A 19,528-nucleotide genomic window follows, 5' to 3' on the forward strand; every position below is an offset into this window, starting at 1 on the left:
GGACTATGCTCTCCTTTAATTCAGTGATCTCTCTAGGAGCCTAGTGTTTCCCTTTGCCAAGTACTGGGCAGAAGTCTGCATAGAAGGTTCTAAAGCTTAGAGCTGGGTCAGAGCTTCTCTCCTGCTGGCCTACGTCTGTAGCCTCAAGACCCTGGTATGCCATTTACCATGTCCAAGTTAACAGTGGCCTCCTCATTACACACACACACATACAACACACACACACACACACACACCATGATCATGCAGGGCATAGCCTCACTATACAAACTCGCGTTTCCCATGTCTGTGCTATCTGTATCCCCTCAATACACACATTTCTCAGGTCTGTGCTATCTGTGGCCCCCTCAATACACACATTTCCCAGGCCTGTGCTATCTGTGGCCTCTTCACCACACACATTTCCCAGGCCTGTGTTATCTGTGGCCCCCTCACTACATACACCCACTTACAAAGTGCCATGGAACAAATTGAATAGCAGATAAGCTGTTTGGAAAATATTTTATCAAGAGTTGATTTCCATCTTATTTTAGATAACATGTAAAGGATAATTCTGAAAGAAGGAGGATGGAAATGGCTGTCTTCTGTGAGCCTTAACGGGCGCTTCAGTATCTGATATATCACTTCGCTGCTCACACTTTGAGTGAAAGAGGGGTATTGTTTTCATGAGAAATCCTAGCACCATTGTAGTAATTATCATATATTCCTCACACTGAAAAAAGAATCATGAATATTTATTTATTTTATATTAATAATAAAACTTAGAAATTACTGTAATATTAAAATAGTGTGAGAAATCCAGGCCTCAGAAGCTTAGGTGCTAAATACTAGGAAAATGGAGATACTGAGATACGGAAAGTTTGAGACGAAGGGGTCTAGATTTGCCAGAGAAAAAGGCAGCAGTGACCTCAAAGGCAGGTAGAACTAAGAATGACAGACGTCCAACAGCTCTAGAAAATGACCATTTTTCCTAAACACTGAAGATGTACATAAGATGTTCTTGCTTAAAGTTGAATTCTAGATTAAATATTATAGAAGCATATTTTAAATTTGGGAATTCCCATAGAAACATTCAATATGATAACTGCTACATCCTAAATATCATTTCAAAAACACTATTCTTCATTTTAGTTTATGATAATCTTCTAAGCTTTAATAATCAGCAAGCAGGAATATCATAACAACAGCTAATAAGCTTTGGCTGCATCAGAATTCTACATTTTCATTTTAGAGTTACACTCACACTACAAATTGATGTTACAAGGTAGCTTATCACTTGCTCTATCAAAAGAAGAAAAATGAATTGACAAAGTTTGTCAAGATTGGATGAGGGTTCTAGTTTTCCCTACCTTGACACCTGTCAATGACTGTGTAGGGTTTCAGCCTCTTTGTTCTGTCCCAGATAAGGAAGCACAGGGGAAGGAGAGGAAAAGGGCACTGTCCATGCTACACTGTAACTGTCCAGAGTCACTTCCTGGGGTCTGAGTTAAACAGGTAGAATCCACTTTATCTCGCTCTGATATGGGAAACAAATATGCTGCTAGTCAAGATATCACACATAGCCTGGAATGTCAGCCCTTCCGACTGAGACAGTACTTTTCATCTGGATAAAAATATATTAAGTTTCTCAAAGAGAAATGCTGGCTACCTGTCAGTAGGCTTCCTCATGCAGGCAGCACACAGAGGATAACAGGTCACCAGCGGCTTAAAAGATGTCGGGACCCTGAATTCCATCTGTCTTTAAGCTGCTATACTAAGATATAGCTTCTAAATTTATATTCTACTGTTTCAAGTTTTCTTTTATGAAAAATGCTTTAATAGATTAAGCTGTATTACATAAATCAAACACATTCTAAGGGTCAATGCCAAGAAAAAAATGCAACTTAATAAAAAGATTGGCCATGGTTTAAATGTCACAAAGTTTCATTGTATTGGCACAGGGGAAGAACAGGATTCTACTGTATATTTATATGAACATACAAAAAATTATGTATCTGGTTTACCTTCCTAGTCAATGAAACTTGAAAGCTTCTAGAATTTAGAAGAATTTTTTTCTCAAAGGAATTAAAATTTTTTCTTTTTTAGTGTACAAATGCTCATTTAACCAAAACATTTATTTAATACAGCAATAAAATTTAAATCATAAGGATCTGTTCAGGGCTTAGGGTAAGTGTGACAGGTAAAATAAATAATAAAATAAACGCATTGCTTTTATTTTCTACAGAAACATTTTGTCATTACATAGTTTCTCATAACTACTCACTGAGTTAGTCAATAGCAACAAACAAGTGATTTTGTAACAGTTGAGACTTTACAGACAGAGCAGCAGGACAAGCTCTGTGTGAGGCCACTAAAGATAAGACCTAAAGAATGAAAAGGAGAGCCATGTTGGTCTAGCTGATTTTCTCGTTGCTGTTTCCACCTACCTAGCATGGAGCAACGTAAGAAGGGATGGATCTGTCTTGGGTCACAGTTTGAAGTGACACAGTCTGCCATGCAGGAGAAGACACAGTGGTATACAGTGGTGTCTGACCTCATGGTGACAGAGTGGGCTGAGGAACCCTTGGCTTTTGCAGAACAGGACATAAAGAGCAGGTAGGAAGAGGAACAGGGCTATAAAACCTCAAGGCATTCACCTGGTGACCAACATCTCCAGGGAGGCTTTATCTCCTAAAACTTCAACAACTTCCCAAAGCAGGGAAGCCAGCTGTGAATGACGTGTTAAAACACATAACTCTGTAGGGTACATTTCACATTAAAATCAACGCAACCAGCCGATTATTATTCATTTAATGGTAATACTGGGAACTGAACTTATGACCTCATGAATACTAAGCAAGTGCCCTAGAGATATACCCAACTATTGCCCTTTTGTTCTTTCTTGCTTTAGTTTTCACGAGACAGACTCTTGCTGTGTTGCTCAAGCTGACACAGTGTGTATCCCAGGCAAGTACCAATCTTGTCAGCCTCTTGCTACCACCTTTCAAGGAGCCCACACTATGAGGCTCCGCATAGATTTTAAAATGACCACTTCTGGAGAGAAATCACCAAGAGCCAAAGTTGGTTCCAGCTCTCAGTCTCTCGAGGAAGGCAAGTTAAAATGCTTTAGGTTCCACCTCTGTCCTCTTTGTGCTGTTGGCCTTCTGTACCATTTGTTATAGGTAAAAACATCACAGGGTGATACTTCAATTTTTTCTTTTGCTTTGCATTTGGGGACAACTTTCTAAACTTTTTTCTGAAAAAATCTGCTAGTATTATTGCTGCTTTCTTGTTTTACTTTCTTGCTTTGGGTTGTCTGTTATTTCCTCATAAGTGTAGAATTGTCTCCTCTTTTTATAAGGAGGTTAAAAATAATATTTTTGAAATTTCATTTTTCTGTTTAATTCCCATGTTAACTCTTTTCTGTCTCCAAGGGCTCTTCTTTTCTTTCTCTCTTGTGTGTATCTCTGCCCTCTCTATAAGAAGCCTAGTGATTCTACTTGACAGATTGCACATTTAGTATCTAGTAGGTTAGGGACATGTGGACCCGTATTAGAGAAGGGGGGGTCTTTCCAGACGATACCTCCTCATGAGTCTTTACTTCTGTCATTTTGTACTGTCGGGAATTTCAAAAGAAGAGTCTCCCTATCTGCCCTTGAGGGTATATTGACAAAACTCCCCGAGTTTAGTGAGAAGAAAACTGGATGCCTTTCACTTACGATGCAAACAGTTAATCCCTCACTTATGTCTAATACTGCCACAGACTAGAGATAGTACCCTACCCTTGAAATAGCTACACTTTTCAGTCTTGGTAGACAAGAAGTCATTGCTGTGCAGAGGATGTGATCTGAGGAGCCAAGTGCTTCTCACATACATTTCCTGCCTCAGCCCCCCGCCCCCATCACCCTCCCCGTTTGTGGTGGCAACTACTGTAGCGGATCCTTTAGTCTCTCTTTACGTAAACCTAAGGCTGCCTTCCCCAGTGGGTCAAGTAGAGCAGTGTCTGTCCTGCCAGCACCTTGTCCTCATGTCCATCTACTTTGCTGTTTCCAAATTGTGTTGCTATAAACATGGCCATTTTAAAGGATCTCATTTTAGTGTTGTTCATGTGGCATCAGGATTCACTATAGATCTGTTGGTATAGATTTGGCGTGGATTTGTTGTCTTTATCCAGGAATTCCATAGGTGCTTCAAAAACATTTTACCTGTCAAGCACCTTAAATGTTAAGGTGCCACTTGATTCACTGAATGAAAAATTTTATTCTAGCCTCTTAACTTCTACATAGTAATCAACATTGAACTGCTCTCCACACCTTCAAATACTCTTTTTAACTTGTGGGCACTGTATGCTCCTACCCAGTCCCCAATCCTGGGTCCTTCTCTTCCTAACACCATCAGGAGCTGTAATGTCTGACTGAACAGTGCTGGATTCTCACCTCACTTTTAGTTATTCCCCTCTGTCCTGATGACATCACTCAGGTTCTTTATTGCAATCCCAGCTCTAGATGGCATTTATGAGAAATAGATTTCTTTCTCCAGTGTCTAATTGTCTCCCTCTAGACACTACTAAAGCAGTTTAGAGTCAATAAAAGCTTATGTTCTTACATCCTCACACCTGGTCCTCTTTCAACATTTTGTCTAGGTGAAGTCACTACCCAGGTATCCAAGCCAAAGATTAGATTTATCCCGAATACACCCTCGTTTCATCCCCTGGGTTCACACTTCTCCAAATTCCACAGTCACTGTGGCAAACTCACGTGCACTTCATTTTCTTTTCTGTGGATTTCCCACCAATTGGTTCTCCATTATCTCTCAGCAGAACTGGGTAACTAGCCTCCTTATCCATCTTCCTGATTCTATTCTCTTCTATGCTTATCTCAACCACGGCCTCGTTTTCTCACTGCTCTTCCTGAAGGATTGCCTGTCTCTACTTGAAATACTGTTTACTTGAATTTCGTGTGTCAGCTTACATTCTTAGCTTTGGTGGCAATCATGAAAGATGCAGCCCTTCCCTAATTCGGCTTCATCTCATGTTATGTCAATCCCTCCTGTTCCTGAACCTTCGTCTTGCTATTCATTTTTATGTCCTCAAGTGCCCTGGGTCCTTCCTGATACAGAATTTCTGTACGTGCTATTTCCTCTTCTTTGTCTAATGGCTATTATCTTAATTGCTATATGTTCAGGTATTACTTCCTTCAGTGAGAATTAAGTATTCCACCTTGGGGTCCTCTCTATTATACAACAATGCATTTGTCTACACAGCTTGCACTCCCACCATAATAAGAACTGCTGGAATAGGTTAGGGTATCTTTGTACTCTCAGTACAACATAGTCTCTGGTTCCTAGTGGATGCTTGCAACTGTCCTGTGAGCTAATAATACAGTCAATATAAAAAAAATCATCACTGATAAAAGCAATCTGTATTTTCAATATACACTGAGAAATGCATATGATTTAAAAATATTTTTTCAAGGAACATATTGTTCTGGAGAGCAATCATTGACATGTCCTTACTTTCTTGGTTTTGCCCATTGCCTTCAGGATGGAGAGATTCAGGTCTTCAAGTGCAGCCAGTACATTCTCGTATTCCCCCAGGTGCTGAGAAAAATATTCTGTAAAGTAAAAGCATTAAAATTAATTTATGTTGGAGTCTAGATAATCATAAGACAAAAGTGTCAGTTGATAATCTACCTCATAAATTCAGCAAGCAAAATGTTGGCTATAAATGTAAAACAGAAATCTTTCAAACGAGATTACGGTAGCAGCATACTAATTTCATTAGAAAAGTAAAACAGAAAAAGAAAAATGGCCTAGCTGATCATAATTATCCACAAAAGTATTCTTTCTCACATAAAAAAAAAAATCTCAGGAAAACATGAATCTGGGCGTGATGACAAGGTTGATTCAGTAAAAAGCTATTCTCAATAGTATATTATTATAGATCACAATAGGATAGCAATTTGAGAAGAAATGTAAAAACGTTATTGCTCCTTCTAGGAAACATTTCTGAAGGACAGCTTTTCCTAAACGCTTGGTTCCGCAAACCACAGGGAGGTCTGCTGTGGCTCTACTCATGGATACGCTTCTGCCAGGAGTGGTTTTTGATAATTTCAGCCATTCATTTCAGTGGAGCAAAATTCATGTTTATCATATTTTTCCATTGCTAGGAATAAGTAATGCCTTAAAAACCATGATTAAACTGAAAACATGGAACAGAAAATAATTTCAAACAGTTGAAATGTAATACAGATACAAACTGCTATTTATTACTTTATTTCTGTAATGTATCATATTTAAAAATTACAGTAAAATGTTATAAACTCACATGCAGACTTAAATCTTTGTTATACTGTAATATGTTTGATAAAAACTGATTTTGTTAATCTATTTAATACTACAGATAGAACATTTGCTGACATTGGTATTAACAAAAGTGGAGGCTGTAGATATTAATCAGTTGGCTAGTACACTTGTTCAAAATGCACAAAGCCCTGGGTTTCATTCACAGTACCACATAAGCCATGTGTTGTGTACATGTCTGTAATCCCAGCACTCGGGAAGTGGAAACAGTACGATTAGATAGTCAAGGTCATCTCCAGGTACATAGGAAGTCCAAGTCATGCCTGGATTACATTTGACTTTGTTCAAAAATACTGGACAGTTGACTGATTTCATACCCAATGTCTAAGTTTTTCTGAGAATAAAAAAAGCAACAAACTATAAACATTCTTGATTCTTGATTCTTTCCAAAATGCAGCCTATACATACATAGATAAACAAATCAAATATTTTTCCTAAAAGCAAAGTACTTATTGATTCCACCGACTCTAACACATTTCTATAGAAATCCCTCTAGGGAAGGATCAGTGAAATAACAAAGGAGTGAATGCTATTTTAAGTCTTGGTTATGCATTTTCCTCATTTATGCATTTGTTCATCTCAGCTCCCCACGTAGTTAGAGAGGGAGCAACCACTCGGTTGTTGACCAGTTCTGAGAGTGGAGGGAACTATAACGCCATCCCCAAAGAACAGCTTGAGCTAAGTGAGGTGGTGAACTTCAGTGCCCTATGACCATTGGTGAGAGAGGAAGCTGGCCAAGCAGTAAGAATCCCTCACGTAGTGTTCCGCCTTCCATCCTGAAGTTTAGGTTAGTGTTCTTGACTGTGTCAGAGTCTGCTAGAGCCTCACTGGTTTTGCTTCTCGGTGGACCAGCAGCTGGAATTTGTTAGAACAGATCATCTCAGGCCCTTGGGACTGCTGATTCACAATCAGCCTTAATAGGGCACCAGGAAATTTATAGGCACATTTGAGTTTGGGAAGCATCAATCTAGGGAACTTGCTACAAGTTCAGATTATTATTAAAGCTTCATCTGCTAAAGCAGAATCTTGGGGCTATGGTCCAGTGTAGTGGTATTTCAATTGTATTTAAATAAATAAAGACTGCCTGAAGATCTGAGAGCAACACAGTCCCACTGCTCAGCATTACAGACCAGGTTATGGTAATGCACCTTTTTAATCCCAGTAGCCACAATGACACGCACCGTGCTTCCAGGAAGCACGGTGTCTTCCTGTGCATATTTACAACACCTTCACTAATACAATGCCAACAAGGGGCTGGTTTCTCTCTTCCCCACTGTACAAAATTAGTAGTGTTGGACTTGGTATTGTATTCTGCAAGTCAGTCTTCCAAGTTGAACTTTCTGGTCTGGCTTAAGAAGACCAAATCAGAACAAAAGAACCCACAGCCAGATAGGAAATAATCCCAGGAAGTATTCTCATAAATCTAAATGACTTCCTCAGCATGTAAACAAGACAGGAAAAAAACTAAGTGATATGAAAGACAGAGCTTTATCCCTTGTAGTCTGAACAACATAGTCAGATAGAATTTCTGGTGAAGATTATTCTAAGGGGGTTGATATGTGTGGGTGATTAGCCCAGAAAAACCTTAACAGGAAAAATACACCATGAAGAACCTTACATAATCAAAATTTCCTTGTCCATCTTGGTGGTACTACCCACATTTTCCAATCCTGCTTCAATTTATATCCTCAGACAATAAAATGTTATTAATTAAAATATTATTTATATGTTATTCTCATGAGTTAGATTGCAAAGATATTTTAAAGTAATATTTTAATAGATTTTGAGTTTAGGTCCATAATTGAATTAACTGATGAATTAAGCAAAGATTTAATGAAGCTAAGATCTAGATGCTTAGAATCTGTAATTGGTTTCTAGGAGAAAGTGCACGAAACCTCTGTTATATGTCAATCAAACCCCAACCCCTCCAACACCCACAGGGAACTTGTATGAGATGTGACTCCTCATAATTCTCTTGCTGGCACTGAAACCCTGGCTCTGATTAAAATTCAACTTAAATATTTATTTTAAATTCAAAAAGTAATGTGAAATGAAGCTGCAATCTAGAAATAAAGTGTGTATTCTACAGCAGAGAAAAGGATTATAAGACAATTGTGAGTATAATCACTGGATTTCAAAAATAGGAAGAAATTCTGTTGAATTAAAGTCCAATCAGTTTTCTTGCTGAAACTATGGGGGAGGGGGAAGCATTCAAATCCTCCAGCATATATAGAGTAGATGATTAATCAAGTTTCATTATTATAGGGAAAGGCAAACAAAATTCTGTGTGGGTGATTGAGTGGAGAATCACAGTTATGCTTTAACATGTAGTAGTTTTAGAAGACAGATTTGCGAGACAGTCCTTAAGGACAGACAGACAACAGAGCAAACAGACAATGGCCACTAAGTGTTTTCAGTCTTAGAGATATCAATAATTTAATTTTTCAATGAGCTTTTCTTATGCAGACAAGTTAGTTGAACATAAAAGGAATTTTATGAACAATTGGAGAGAATCGTCGGTTGGCCTGCCATACCTAGACATCTGAGAGAAGCAGGTCTCCAACGTCTCACTCCTTCCCTTTCTCCTCCCTCTCTGGCAGGTGTTGTGTATCCATGAGAATGGATGACAACATGCCCTTCATGGACTTTGCTGCTCATCACATGTCTTGGTGTCATGGTCTGGTGCACCCCTCTGTCTGTGCAGCACAGTAATTCTCACGTGTAAAGCTACTGTGAGTGTGTAGGGTTTCCTCATAACTGTAAAAACTTAGCTCCCTGTGCTACCAGAACGGCTGGCTTCTGCACCAGATCTTGTTTTCTCAGCTGGATTCTTGTCCCTGAACCGGCAGGGGAATTGTGCAGGTGTTATGCAGGAAGCCTAGAGTCCAACAGCCACTGAAATATCCGAAAGCTCCGGCCAGTGATTATCATTTGTTTGGTTCAGTTGTTGCCTTAAAACTGCACTGTGACACATTATCCTGGTGAAGCCTCCCAGCGTTGATCTGTCAGATTTCTGAATGGTTACCAATCTTTAATGACAGAAAATGTCCATTTGGATGATTGTGGTGAGTGCTAAAATTTTAAAATGTCTACAGTATCTAGGAAATTTCTGTGATTTCAATGAGAAGTCCCAAAAAGCGTTCTTCTAGCTACTTACATGTTTCAGTCTGCCTAGACAGTAAAACCATACTTGAGCAAAAGCGTTATTTGACACATTTGTCTTAAAATAAAAATATAAAATATTTCCACATGCAAAGGCACACACACACATATTTCAAGTCTGGTCATTTCATAATGTTCCATTTTCATAACAAAGAATAAATTTCATGTTATTTACTTTTCTCATTTTTAATCTCTGACCTTAGTCCCCAGCCACTAAGACAACAGAAATAAATGAAGAAACTGGTAGACTATGCATTTGAAAACACTTCTTTCTCCCCACTTGTACATTCTTCATAAAGGCATTTAAGTTTCTAGAATAGCTGCAAAGATATGGACCAAAGCTATTTTTATATGTCAAGGACTCAGCGTTGGAGAGGCTGCACCGTGACTAGGAGGCAAAAAGAGACTGCAGCCAGCTAGCACAGAATTTGTTTCTCTGAAACCACTGCACAGCCCAGTTCTCTTGTCTCAAGCAAATGCAGGCCCAAGTGTTTAAGTAACACACACACTGGGGTCAAATTCCAGGACAAGAAAACCCCAGACCACTCTGCCCAATGGTTTGCTTTCCCTTTGGGCTTTTAACCCCAAAGTGTGAGAAGTTTATCACTTTACAGTATCCCTTTTCTGAATCAAAGTAACAGCAGTTTGGTTGGTCTTGAAAGATACTCACCACACAGTTCTTCTGTATCAAGATTGCTGAAAGAGAAAAAGAAAGATGTTATTTCTTTGGTATTTTTTTTGTATATCTTTTATTTATCAGGGCTGAGGGCTGATGAATTTAAAATACTGGGATAAAATGTTAATAAATATAACATATTATTGTCGGAAGAATAATGCCATGGCCAAGGACCAGGGACCCTGTGGTATGGAAATGAAAAGATACTTCAGTATTAGTCAGTTTACCTCACACGTTATGCAAATGTTCTTCCATGGTTACATCCATAGCCCTTCATTTAAGTTTCTAAACATTTAAATATGGTTACTCTCCAATCCACATAATTGTTTAATAAATGTGTGTGGTTAGGATAGTTCTTCAGCCATTCTACATTGTTGAGTGCTTGCACATTAGCAACCATTATTGCATCAGAGTCCATCGTGAACAAATAATTCCATATTGGTGTTTTTCCTTTCAACCTTCTAGAAAAATAACACACAGTAGCAAGGGGCATGAGCTCTGGGGCCAGAAGGCTGAGTCCAACTCTTAACTCCACAGTTTACTGTCCCTGTGATCTTGGATACTTCTCCTCCCTGAGTCTTAGCGGCTCTGTCCCAATACTGTTTCAGTGTTAAGTGAGTGGCTCGGCGCAGAGAACTTTGAGTTACTAGTGCAAAGTGGTCATTTAAAAAAGCATCATGACTGCTGACTTAGCAGAACTAGAGCTGACATACCTGTGAGACAAATTTGATTCGATGCTTATTTCAAGTGATCTCCAAGATGTTATTGTTACATGGCTCAAAATTCAGGGGTAAACAATAGAAAATCATTGCAATTATGAAGATAAATTCAAAATACTGGTGTGAAATGCTAATAAGTGTATGTTTTTATCAGAAGAATAATGCCATGGCATGGGCCCAGACGGGTATGGTATGGGAATAAAAATAGATTTCAGTACTAATCAATAAGTCATGATAACTAATCACATTATGACAGAAAGAAGAAGCATAAAATATTAGTAAAGGTAAATAAGAATTTAACAATAATTTCATTATAATTCCCACTTTTCAAAATTAAGATACAAGGACCGGAAACATACCTCTTAAAGATCTAAAGTATATGAGGATCTGCTAGTTACATGAGTTTGAAAAAAATCTTAGAACATGCACTTGTCACATGCCAGAGTTCAATGACACCTTCCTAGACAAGTCTTCCTTTAGTCACAGGAAGGGTTTCCAGACAAGAGAGACACTGCCATAGCCTTCCATCACCAGCCCTGTCATTCTCTGTTATGCAACCAAACTCAAGATGTCATTATATAACATTGGATATACTATCTTGTGTCTGAATATTTTGATACTTCGATGCATGGTTTTGTCACTAGACAGCATACGTAAGGTCTGTTGTGCTGGTTTTGGTGTGTGCTCCTCAGTATTCCTCTGTTTATTCCACAGACATGTATTGCTACATATCAGACATGATTCTAGCTGCCATTGATACCTGAGGCTGCAATAGATATCAAAACGAATATTAGATCTCTAGTCTCTTGGAGCTTAGTTCAAAAGTAGACTCGGAGGCCAGACATGGTGGCACATACCTTTAACTCCAACACTCAGGAGGCACAGGTAGGCAGATCTCTGTGCATTCAAGGTCAGCCTGGTCTACATAGAGAGTTCCAGGACCGTCAGAGCTACACAGTGATACCTGGTCTCAAACACACAGAAAAAGACTCGTATAGCCAATAAATGACAATAAACCAGTTGATGTAGGAGAACTGGTGAGCTTTTCTGAGGTGTCAAAGAGTGTATGTCAGGGTAATACAGCTAAACTAAAGTCCAAAGGTTAAATACAAATAGAAAAAGTAGATGAACAAGGGATATTCTTATTAAAAATAAGTTTTGCAGTAAAAAATTAAAAGTGCGACTAGGAATTGATTGAGTTTCAGGGAACTAAGCTATTCCTTTGACCGAAACATATGTCATTAGTGAGGAAATGTGGCTGAAGAAAGTAACTCAACACGGTAGGAAGGTCTTTCTTGTTCTTTTATCTGGTTGGAATCACAGAAAAATCTGAAGGTAAGTATCTTGACTCAATGAGATTGACAGTGATGAGAGGAGAGCGAGGCACAGAGCCACATCTCCAGGCTACTGAAGTAGCCGGGGCTCACGGATCTGCGTGGGGCACACAACCCAGTGGGTATGCTGTCTCCTTCATGCGGTGCGGCAAGAGGATACCCTTGTTTTTACATTTAATACTAACCTTTACATTGTATACTTTGTATATGCTTGTTTAACATATAAACAAGTATTCTATAAATCTACATTTAGTTTATAATCTAGTAGTACAGTATTCTGTAAGATCCATTTCTCCACTCTCCAGTCCTCTGCTTTCCCTACATTAACCAATAAGTGAGTGTGGTCTGCTAGTGAGAGACAGAGAGGAAGAGATGGGCAGGAAGAAACTGACTTGTGAAACATTTTGAGGAGAAACCAACAGAATGTTTTTAAACATATAGGATTCCGGGTTAGCTAGCTCAGGCATTTTGTTGTACCACTGTAAGATATAAGATTTTTTTTCCCAAGTCTTACTGTGTTCAGACTTGAAAGGGACATTAAAGGGCACAGGTTTTGTACTTACTTTCTGCAATGGTTCACAGTTCATAATCAGATTTATTTTGAATTTCCAAAAGAATAAACAGCTCCAGCCAGCTATTGAGAGTGAAATGACTTGGAATATAGCATGAAGTAGAACCGTTAGCAATGACAAATACAAGAGCCCTGCTTGTTCACTACTACAAACGATGCCTGTCAAGAGCTGCAGTGTTCGTGGCTCCTGTGCTCAGTTGTTTTTGTGCCATGCTGTTGGTAGTGGGCAGGAAGCCATAGTTCTCTTTACAGAAGGCTTCCCTGGATAAATTACAGTAGGACTCATTTCATGCTGTGATCTATCACATCCTGTAGCAGTGCAAGATTTTACAGGACACATAAACCACAGAAGAGAGTGTATCTGATAACGTAGGATTTTCCTGCTTTTTCCCACCTGTATAGCAAAAGGTCCAATGGTATTTTACCAATAGCAGCATATTAAAATGAGGAAAAGAAAGGGGAAGGGGGGGGAGAGAAAGCCAAGTGAAGAGAATAAATGCTGGTAAACAGCTCACATTCCTATAAAAACAGAATGAGAGGGGTGTTAATAGAAGAATCCTACTCATCTTGCTGCCAGAAAGGGGGTAGAAACCAAACACAAAGCTATTCATAGCCACCTGACTGGCAATAATGGAAATAAAAATGAAGAAGACAAACATGAAGTAGATGGGTTGCTGTGTGAACTGCGTGCTATCATGGACCACTGAATGTACCTGAAGAGTTCTTGCTATCATGGAAGAAATCATATTCAAAAATAACACAAATGTCAAACCAGAGGTAGATTGGCTGTACACATTTGTATTGGTCAAAGGTTTGGAAGCAGTGGATGAATACAGCACTAGTGAGCTCACATGGCTCCTGGGTGTCAGGATGTCAGGAAGGTTTGCTTCTTCCTTTCTAAGACATCTCTGTCTATGATCATTACATCGCTCCTTTAATGGAAATAATGAATTTTTTAGTTGGACTGACAGAAGTCAGTAAAAGCAAGGAATTAAAGTTAGCAGGAGAGGCTCATGGTTTCTCTGCACATACTGTGAAAGGGCCTGTGAGATTGTTTAGTAGAGATTGCATTCAGTCTGTCCATTTGAACCTGACACTCCATTTTGCAAACTTCACCATTTGACATTCTGTGTATAAGAAAGAGTGAAGTAGTAAGCAATATTTAAGAGCATTCACATCCAACCACGAAGGTACTGGAAGTTGTATTCTACTGTGTTGTGTTGGGCTCCCTAAACTCCGAGGAAATCAAGTTTCTTTCCTGAGAAGTATGTTTGCTATTCAGCCCAAGAGAGAACGCCAGAGCTCTGTGGTCTGGCAACTCAAGATCCCCAGCTGTCGGCTTAGCTTGTACCTCAGAACAATTTCATATCCAACCTCTTATCTCTCTTAGGTATTTTCCTACAGATTTACCTGCATTTCAGCTCAAAAATACTAACAACGGATTGTGACTTTCTCATTGAAAGACCACCATTCTAAGCTCCTCCTTTGCTGCTTCTGATTATATTCATTTCATCTCCTTTCCAAAACTACAACTTCCACATCCTAGGTATCTTTGTTGCAATCATTAAACCCCAGGTTCATGCAAGAATCTGAACTCTCCTAATATTGAGGCAAATTAAAATTAGATTGTTTTTCCACACATAAACACGTTTCATATGAAGGTGCGTGGTTGATCGGCAGTTATGATTCACCAGACAAGCTTTAATATATATAATTCAGTTTTAATAAAGGAAAGGAAAGGGAACTTACAAATCCAAGGTTCCAGCGAGGAGCGCAGGAAAACAAAGAGCAGGCAGGCCGCAGGCCCACAAGATATTATAAGTCAATATTAGCCTAAGGGGGACACGCCTAAGAGGGACACGCCTAAGAGGGACACGCCTTTAGACCAAGGGGGACACGCCTTTAGACCAAGGGGGACACGCCTTACAAAACAAGGTTTTTGGCTAGGCTTCCCCTTCATTCATATATGGGAGATCAGCTAGAGTTAGAAAATCACATTTTTCTTGAGCTACAAGTTATTGATTTACTCAGACATGATATCCTAATTATTTCCTCTGAGCCTTGCAGTAAGCTGCTTTGCATATTCAAAATATTCATGTCTTAGACTCTGCATGAGAAATAATTTCTTTGTAGATATAAGGAAATTAAAATGGAGGTAATGTTGCTTTAGTGTGTATGCTAAATGATTTCCTCTTCAGATGAGAAAAGGAAGGATATTTTGGGTATTGAGACACAGACGGAAGACTAGGGAAGCACAGGCAGAAATTGGAACTCTTCTTCCACAATTCAAGAAATCCTAGAATTTGCCAGCTACCATGGGAAGCTGGAGGAAATGAAGAAAGGTTCCCCACTTAAGACTCGAGAGAGTAAGATCTTGCTGAGCCTATATACTGGACTTCCAGTCGTCAGAACTGTGAGAGACTAAATTCCTGTTACTTTCAGCCACTCTATGACATTTTCCAGAGTAGTTCTAGGAAATGGTTAAACCTGCTCTAACATCCTGTGTGAGGCTCAAGTAGGCATGCACGCCAAATAGCATCCTGGTTTGGTCTCTATGTCACTTCACGGTCCTTGAGCACTCCCCAAACTCAAGAGCTAGGTTCAAAGTTAGGAGTTAGCACACTGCATCCTGATGAGAATTGTAAACAGATAGAGTTGGTAAACCACTGCTAACCTGCATGGAGTGTTGAACATGAGCTGGACACCCACTGAGCATCTCCTGAAGCATTCCACTCCATGTAAGGGCTCTACGACTTACCTATCACTTTCTCATTGTACAAATATCCATCGTATTCATTGAGTTAGTAGTGTGACCCAGATCCAAACCCAGGCACATCTAACTTGAGAGTTTTTGTCTTCTCATGCAGGAATCTAGATGCCAGGTTAGGCATCTGGAGTCAGTGCATATAGAGTAGTCGGCTACAGGAAGGAAAGATGAGGATCCCAGGAGCTCTTTGCTTCATGCAAATGTAGCAGTCTTCAGACTTCACAATGAGAGACTGGGGAGTCCCCCACTTTTATCTTCCTTGTGGGACTCTATGCTACTCCACAGCAAGGGCGAGGTACCATTCACTGAATATACAAATACTGAACAGAGTAACCTCCACTATGCAGAGACTCTTGTTGCTCTGTAAAACTCTACAGAGATCTAAATGACGGTTTCTGGATGGAATCCATCATCTCAGACACAAATGGAGGGAGAGGGATTGCAAAGGAACAGGATGGTCAGAAGAACAGCCAGGAGGAACCAATGGTTCAGAAGACAAGGAGTGGAGAGTCACTAAACTCAGACACAAAAGAGAAAGTACAGGAAGGTCTGGAGAGGGCCAGTTCTCAATTCACATTTAGGACTTTTGGCAATGGTCAGAACAAAAGTTTTAGTCCTTCTCTGAAATCTGGAGCCCTAGAATGAACAGAACTACAACCCTGAGAAATGAGGCATGAGAGTGTTACCAATGAACACAGTGTCTTTGTGTCCAGATGAGCACAGAGCCCAAACAAGCACATAGATAACACAGAAGAGTGGAGTTCCCAGGCTTCTCTCCAAACAAGGGGAACACAAGGATTTGTTTTTCAGGGATGCTATACTCACTCATGTAGGCATTGTGATTGTTCAGTTTAAAGTCATCACTTAAGAAAGAGAGATAAGAGAGATAGTAGGCATAATTCGGGGTACACGTAGCTCAAAGCTATTAATGGAATTCATTTTGCAAAGAGCCACACACTGGACAGGTATGTCTCTGGATGTACTCAGCTTGCAACATAAAGTTCATCTGAAAATAAGGAGGGTACTTCACGGTTACTCTAATAAAGCTTGCCCTGAAAGGTGCCTGCCTTTGGAAGGAGACTGGGGGAGGAGGAGGTATAAGAAAGACAGGAGTGATATTTGCAAAAGCCTGGAATTATAACCTGAAAAATGAGGAAACATGAGGCAACTGGAGGGGAGAGGCCACAACAGAGATCAAAGAACGGGAGGAGCAGAGGCAGAGATCCGGCTTGAGAGAGTGGGAGGCATTTTTCTGTCTGACTTTGTTTTTCTTAGGGCAGATATCTAATTGGTTTATGCTCCAGTCTCAATCTGACTGAACTGAGGAACTGCCCGAGGAATTTTCAGAAATACAGATTTCCAGACCAGGCTTTGGGGACTTATGCACAGGGATGCAGCCTGTCAAAGTAATGTTTTAGCACCAGCCTTCACCTCTCAAAACTCTCACAAAGTAAGTGAAGCATTCACCAACCTTTAAACATAATCTGCAAAGAATACTCCTTGCTGTAGGAAATCCTACAGCAGGTAGCCTTTAAGTTACCCGCCCACTTGGGCATGGCCTCTTTTTTTTACGCTGATGAAAAGCTTGCACCCAGGCCCTCTTTTCTGGCTGCAGGATTCGGTTGCTCTCCCATTCTAGCAGAGGATTCTGATTTGTGAGTCTACCCCTAAATAAAAACCCTTCTATTATTCTCAATTCTGAGCTAGTGTGGGATTTCTTTTAAGCATCCTTCAACTCCTTGCTCTGCAAGCAGGGCTTAAGTTTATTATAATTATATACTCTGTTAATCTAAGTCCAATAATTATAGACACAGTAATATAGTCTATCACTCCTTTGTTTGGCGCCACAGAGAACTCAATTATGTCCAGCAGGGTGCGAGACCTGCTTGTTTAAAAGGTTGCCCTAAGTGTCAACCGGCCATTTGGCATTGCTCTCTCTTAAACTGATCTCTGTGCCTAAAAGAGAAACCTGGCTTTCCTGGATATTCTTTGGAGGACTGAGGACGTTAAGGTCCCTCCCTCTACATCTTTTTTTGCATAGGGCTTATTATCTTCATTTCCTCAGGTGTCATTGCTAGTAATCTCTTACTTCCTTGGCCTGGGATTCTGTTTTCTCTCTCAGACTCTGGCTTTGTTTGTGTAGCCAGCTACCTTCTGGGCCTTTCCACTTGAATATTCTACTGCTACACATGCCACTGCTTCCCAACCTTCAGTGAATGCTTGTCACTCGAAGAGCTTGTTAAAACGTAACAGGCTTGTGAATGCCTGATGCCCAGAATTTCCCCGCGGGGAAGTTGATCTCAAGCTTCCCACAATTGTGCTGCTGATCCTGGGGTCACAAATGAAGCAGCAGCGATTGATGTTAATAGGTGTGTTTGAGCTCAGCATCTCCTTCCCTTGGTCCGCGTCGGATGCTCTAAACCACAAGTGCCACCTCTCAGACTGCGTGGTCTCTGTGTCACTAACTTATTCTCAGCATATGAGCAAGTATTCTCAACTTATTCAATTAGTCACAAACAGACCGACTTTAGACCCTACCTCTAAAACATCAGAAAAGAACTCAAGACTCTTTTCTTTAAGACTATGAACAGCCTCCTAGGCACAATGTTAAAAGCTGCGTCTCGACTCTCATTTAGAAGTTGTGGATGGGTACGGTATGAGGGGCCTGGAAATTGATGATTTCTTCTGTAATATTAGCCCACAATTGGAAAGCCATATGGAAAACAGTCTGAATTTACAGTTGTACAATAAGTTAACAAAATGAAGAGGAAGCCAAGAGAAAGAGGCAAGAAAAACTTGCCAGGCATTAGTTTTACTAAAATGTGCTGTCCAAGTGCCAAAGCATACACTAACTGATGAGCTAAGGCACTGGACTCTTAACGGCTTGAGGAGGCTTGAGCTCTAATTGGGTGATTGACAGTTATTGCCTTCCAGGCTGACAAAGCTGTCCCATGGCTGATATCTTCAGAGCACACAGACACGCAGCTCCCCACCCACTCTCCACTTCTCTTTTCTGTTTTGTTTCACCGTTTTTTCGATGGCGCTCACCGCCTCCCACATCCACCCTGCATCAGCTTCCAGACTCTCTGGGGACCTCAGCTCTGCTTTCTGACTTTCCATTTTCTGACTGTCTCCTTTATTATCTCTTCCACCTCTTGCCACTTCCAATACGTCATTGTGTTTGGTGGGGAAGATCCATCTGTAAGCTGCAGCAAACATCTCTTATTACTTCTACTTTCCCCATTTATTCTGAAACACACTTTCCCCATCTTTCCTGCGGGGGGAGAGACTTGCATTCATCTGTATATCCCTGAAGGGGCTGCTCGTCCTAGGACCCTAACTTAGTTAACGTTTTTCTTACTGTGATAGGATGTCTGGTATAAGCAACTTGAAAAAGAGGAATATCTTGACCTCTTTGCTCATAATAACACTCCTCCCTCCCAATGGCTGGACTCCAGGAGTTCTGCCCAGTGCTTAGCTGTGGATCTCTGCATCTGCTTCCATCAGATACTGGATGAATGTTCTACAATGACAATTAAGGTAGTCATCAATCTGGTCATAGAGAGGGAGGAGCGATATTACGAGCAAAGGAGCCAAGACCATGATGGGGAAACACACAGAAACAGCTGACCCGAGCTATTGGGACTGACAGCTGGGGAACCAGCATATGATCAAACTAGGCCCTCTGAATGTGGGTGATAGTTGTGTGGCTTGGGCAGTTTGTTGGGCCACTAGCAATGGAACCAGTATTAATCCCTAGTGCATGACCTGACTCTTTGGATCCCATTCCCACTGGATGGATACCTTGCTCAGCCTAGATACAGGTGGAGGATCTTGGTCCTGCCTCAAGAGATGTGACAGACTTTGTTGACTCCCCATGGGAGGCCTTACCCTCTCTGAGGAGTGGATGGGGGGTTGGGTGGGAAGAAGATAGAGGAAATGGAAGGATGGGAGGGAGAG

At 40.4% G+C, this 19,528-nt stretch overlaps 1 protein-coding gene across 1 annotated transcript in view; it reads right to left on the reverse strand.

The window, feature by feature from the left end:
• Necab1 (N-terminal EF-hand calcium binding protein 1) overlaps positions 1-19,528 on the reverse strand; it is a 139,738-nt gene that overhangs the window by 68,807 nt on the left and 51,403 nt on the right. The window contains exons 5-6 of the mRNA XM_038347951.1: positions 10,172-10,197; positions 5,494-5,591 (exon numbers count right to left, since the gene is read on the reverse strand). Coding sequence (XP_038203879.1) covers positions 5,494-5,591; positions 10,172-10,197 — 124 coding nt within the window. The remainder of the gene's footprint in view (positions 1-5,493; positions 5,592-10,171; positions 10,198-19,528) is intronic.

The sequence above is a fragment of the Arvicola amphibius genome, chromosome 11, assembly GCF_903992535.2.
Source record: "Arvicola amphibius chromosome 11, mArvAmp1.2, whole genome shotgun sequence".
Taxonomy (NCBI): Eukaryota; Metazoa; Chordata; class Mammalia; order Rodentia; family Cricetidae; genus Arvicola; species Arvicola amphibius.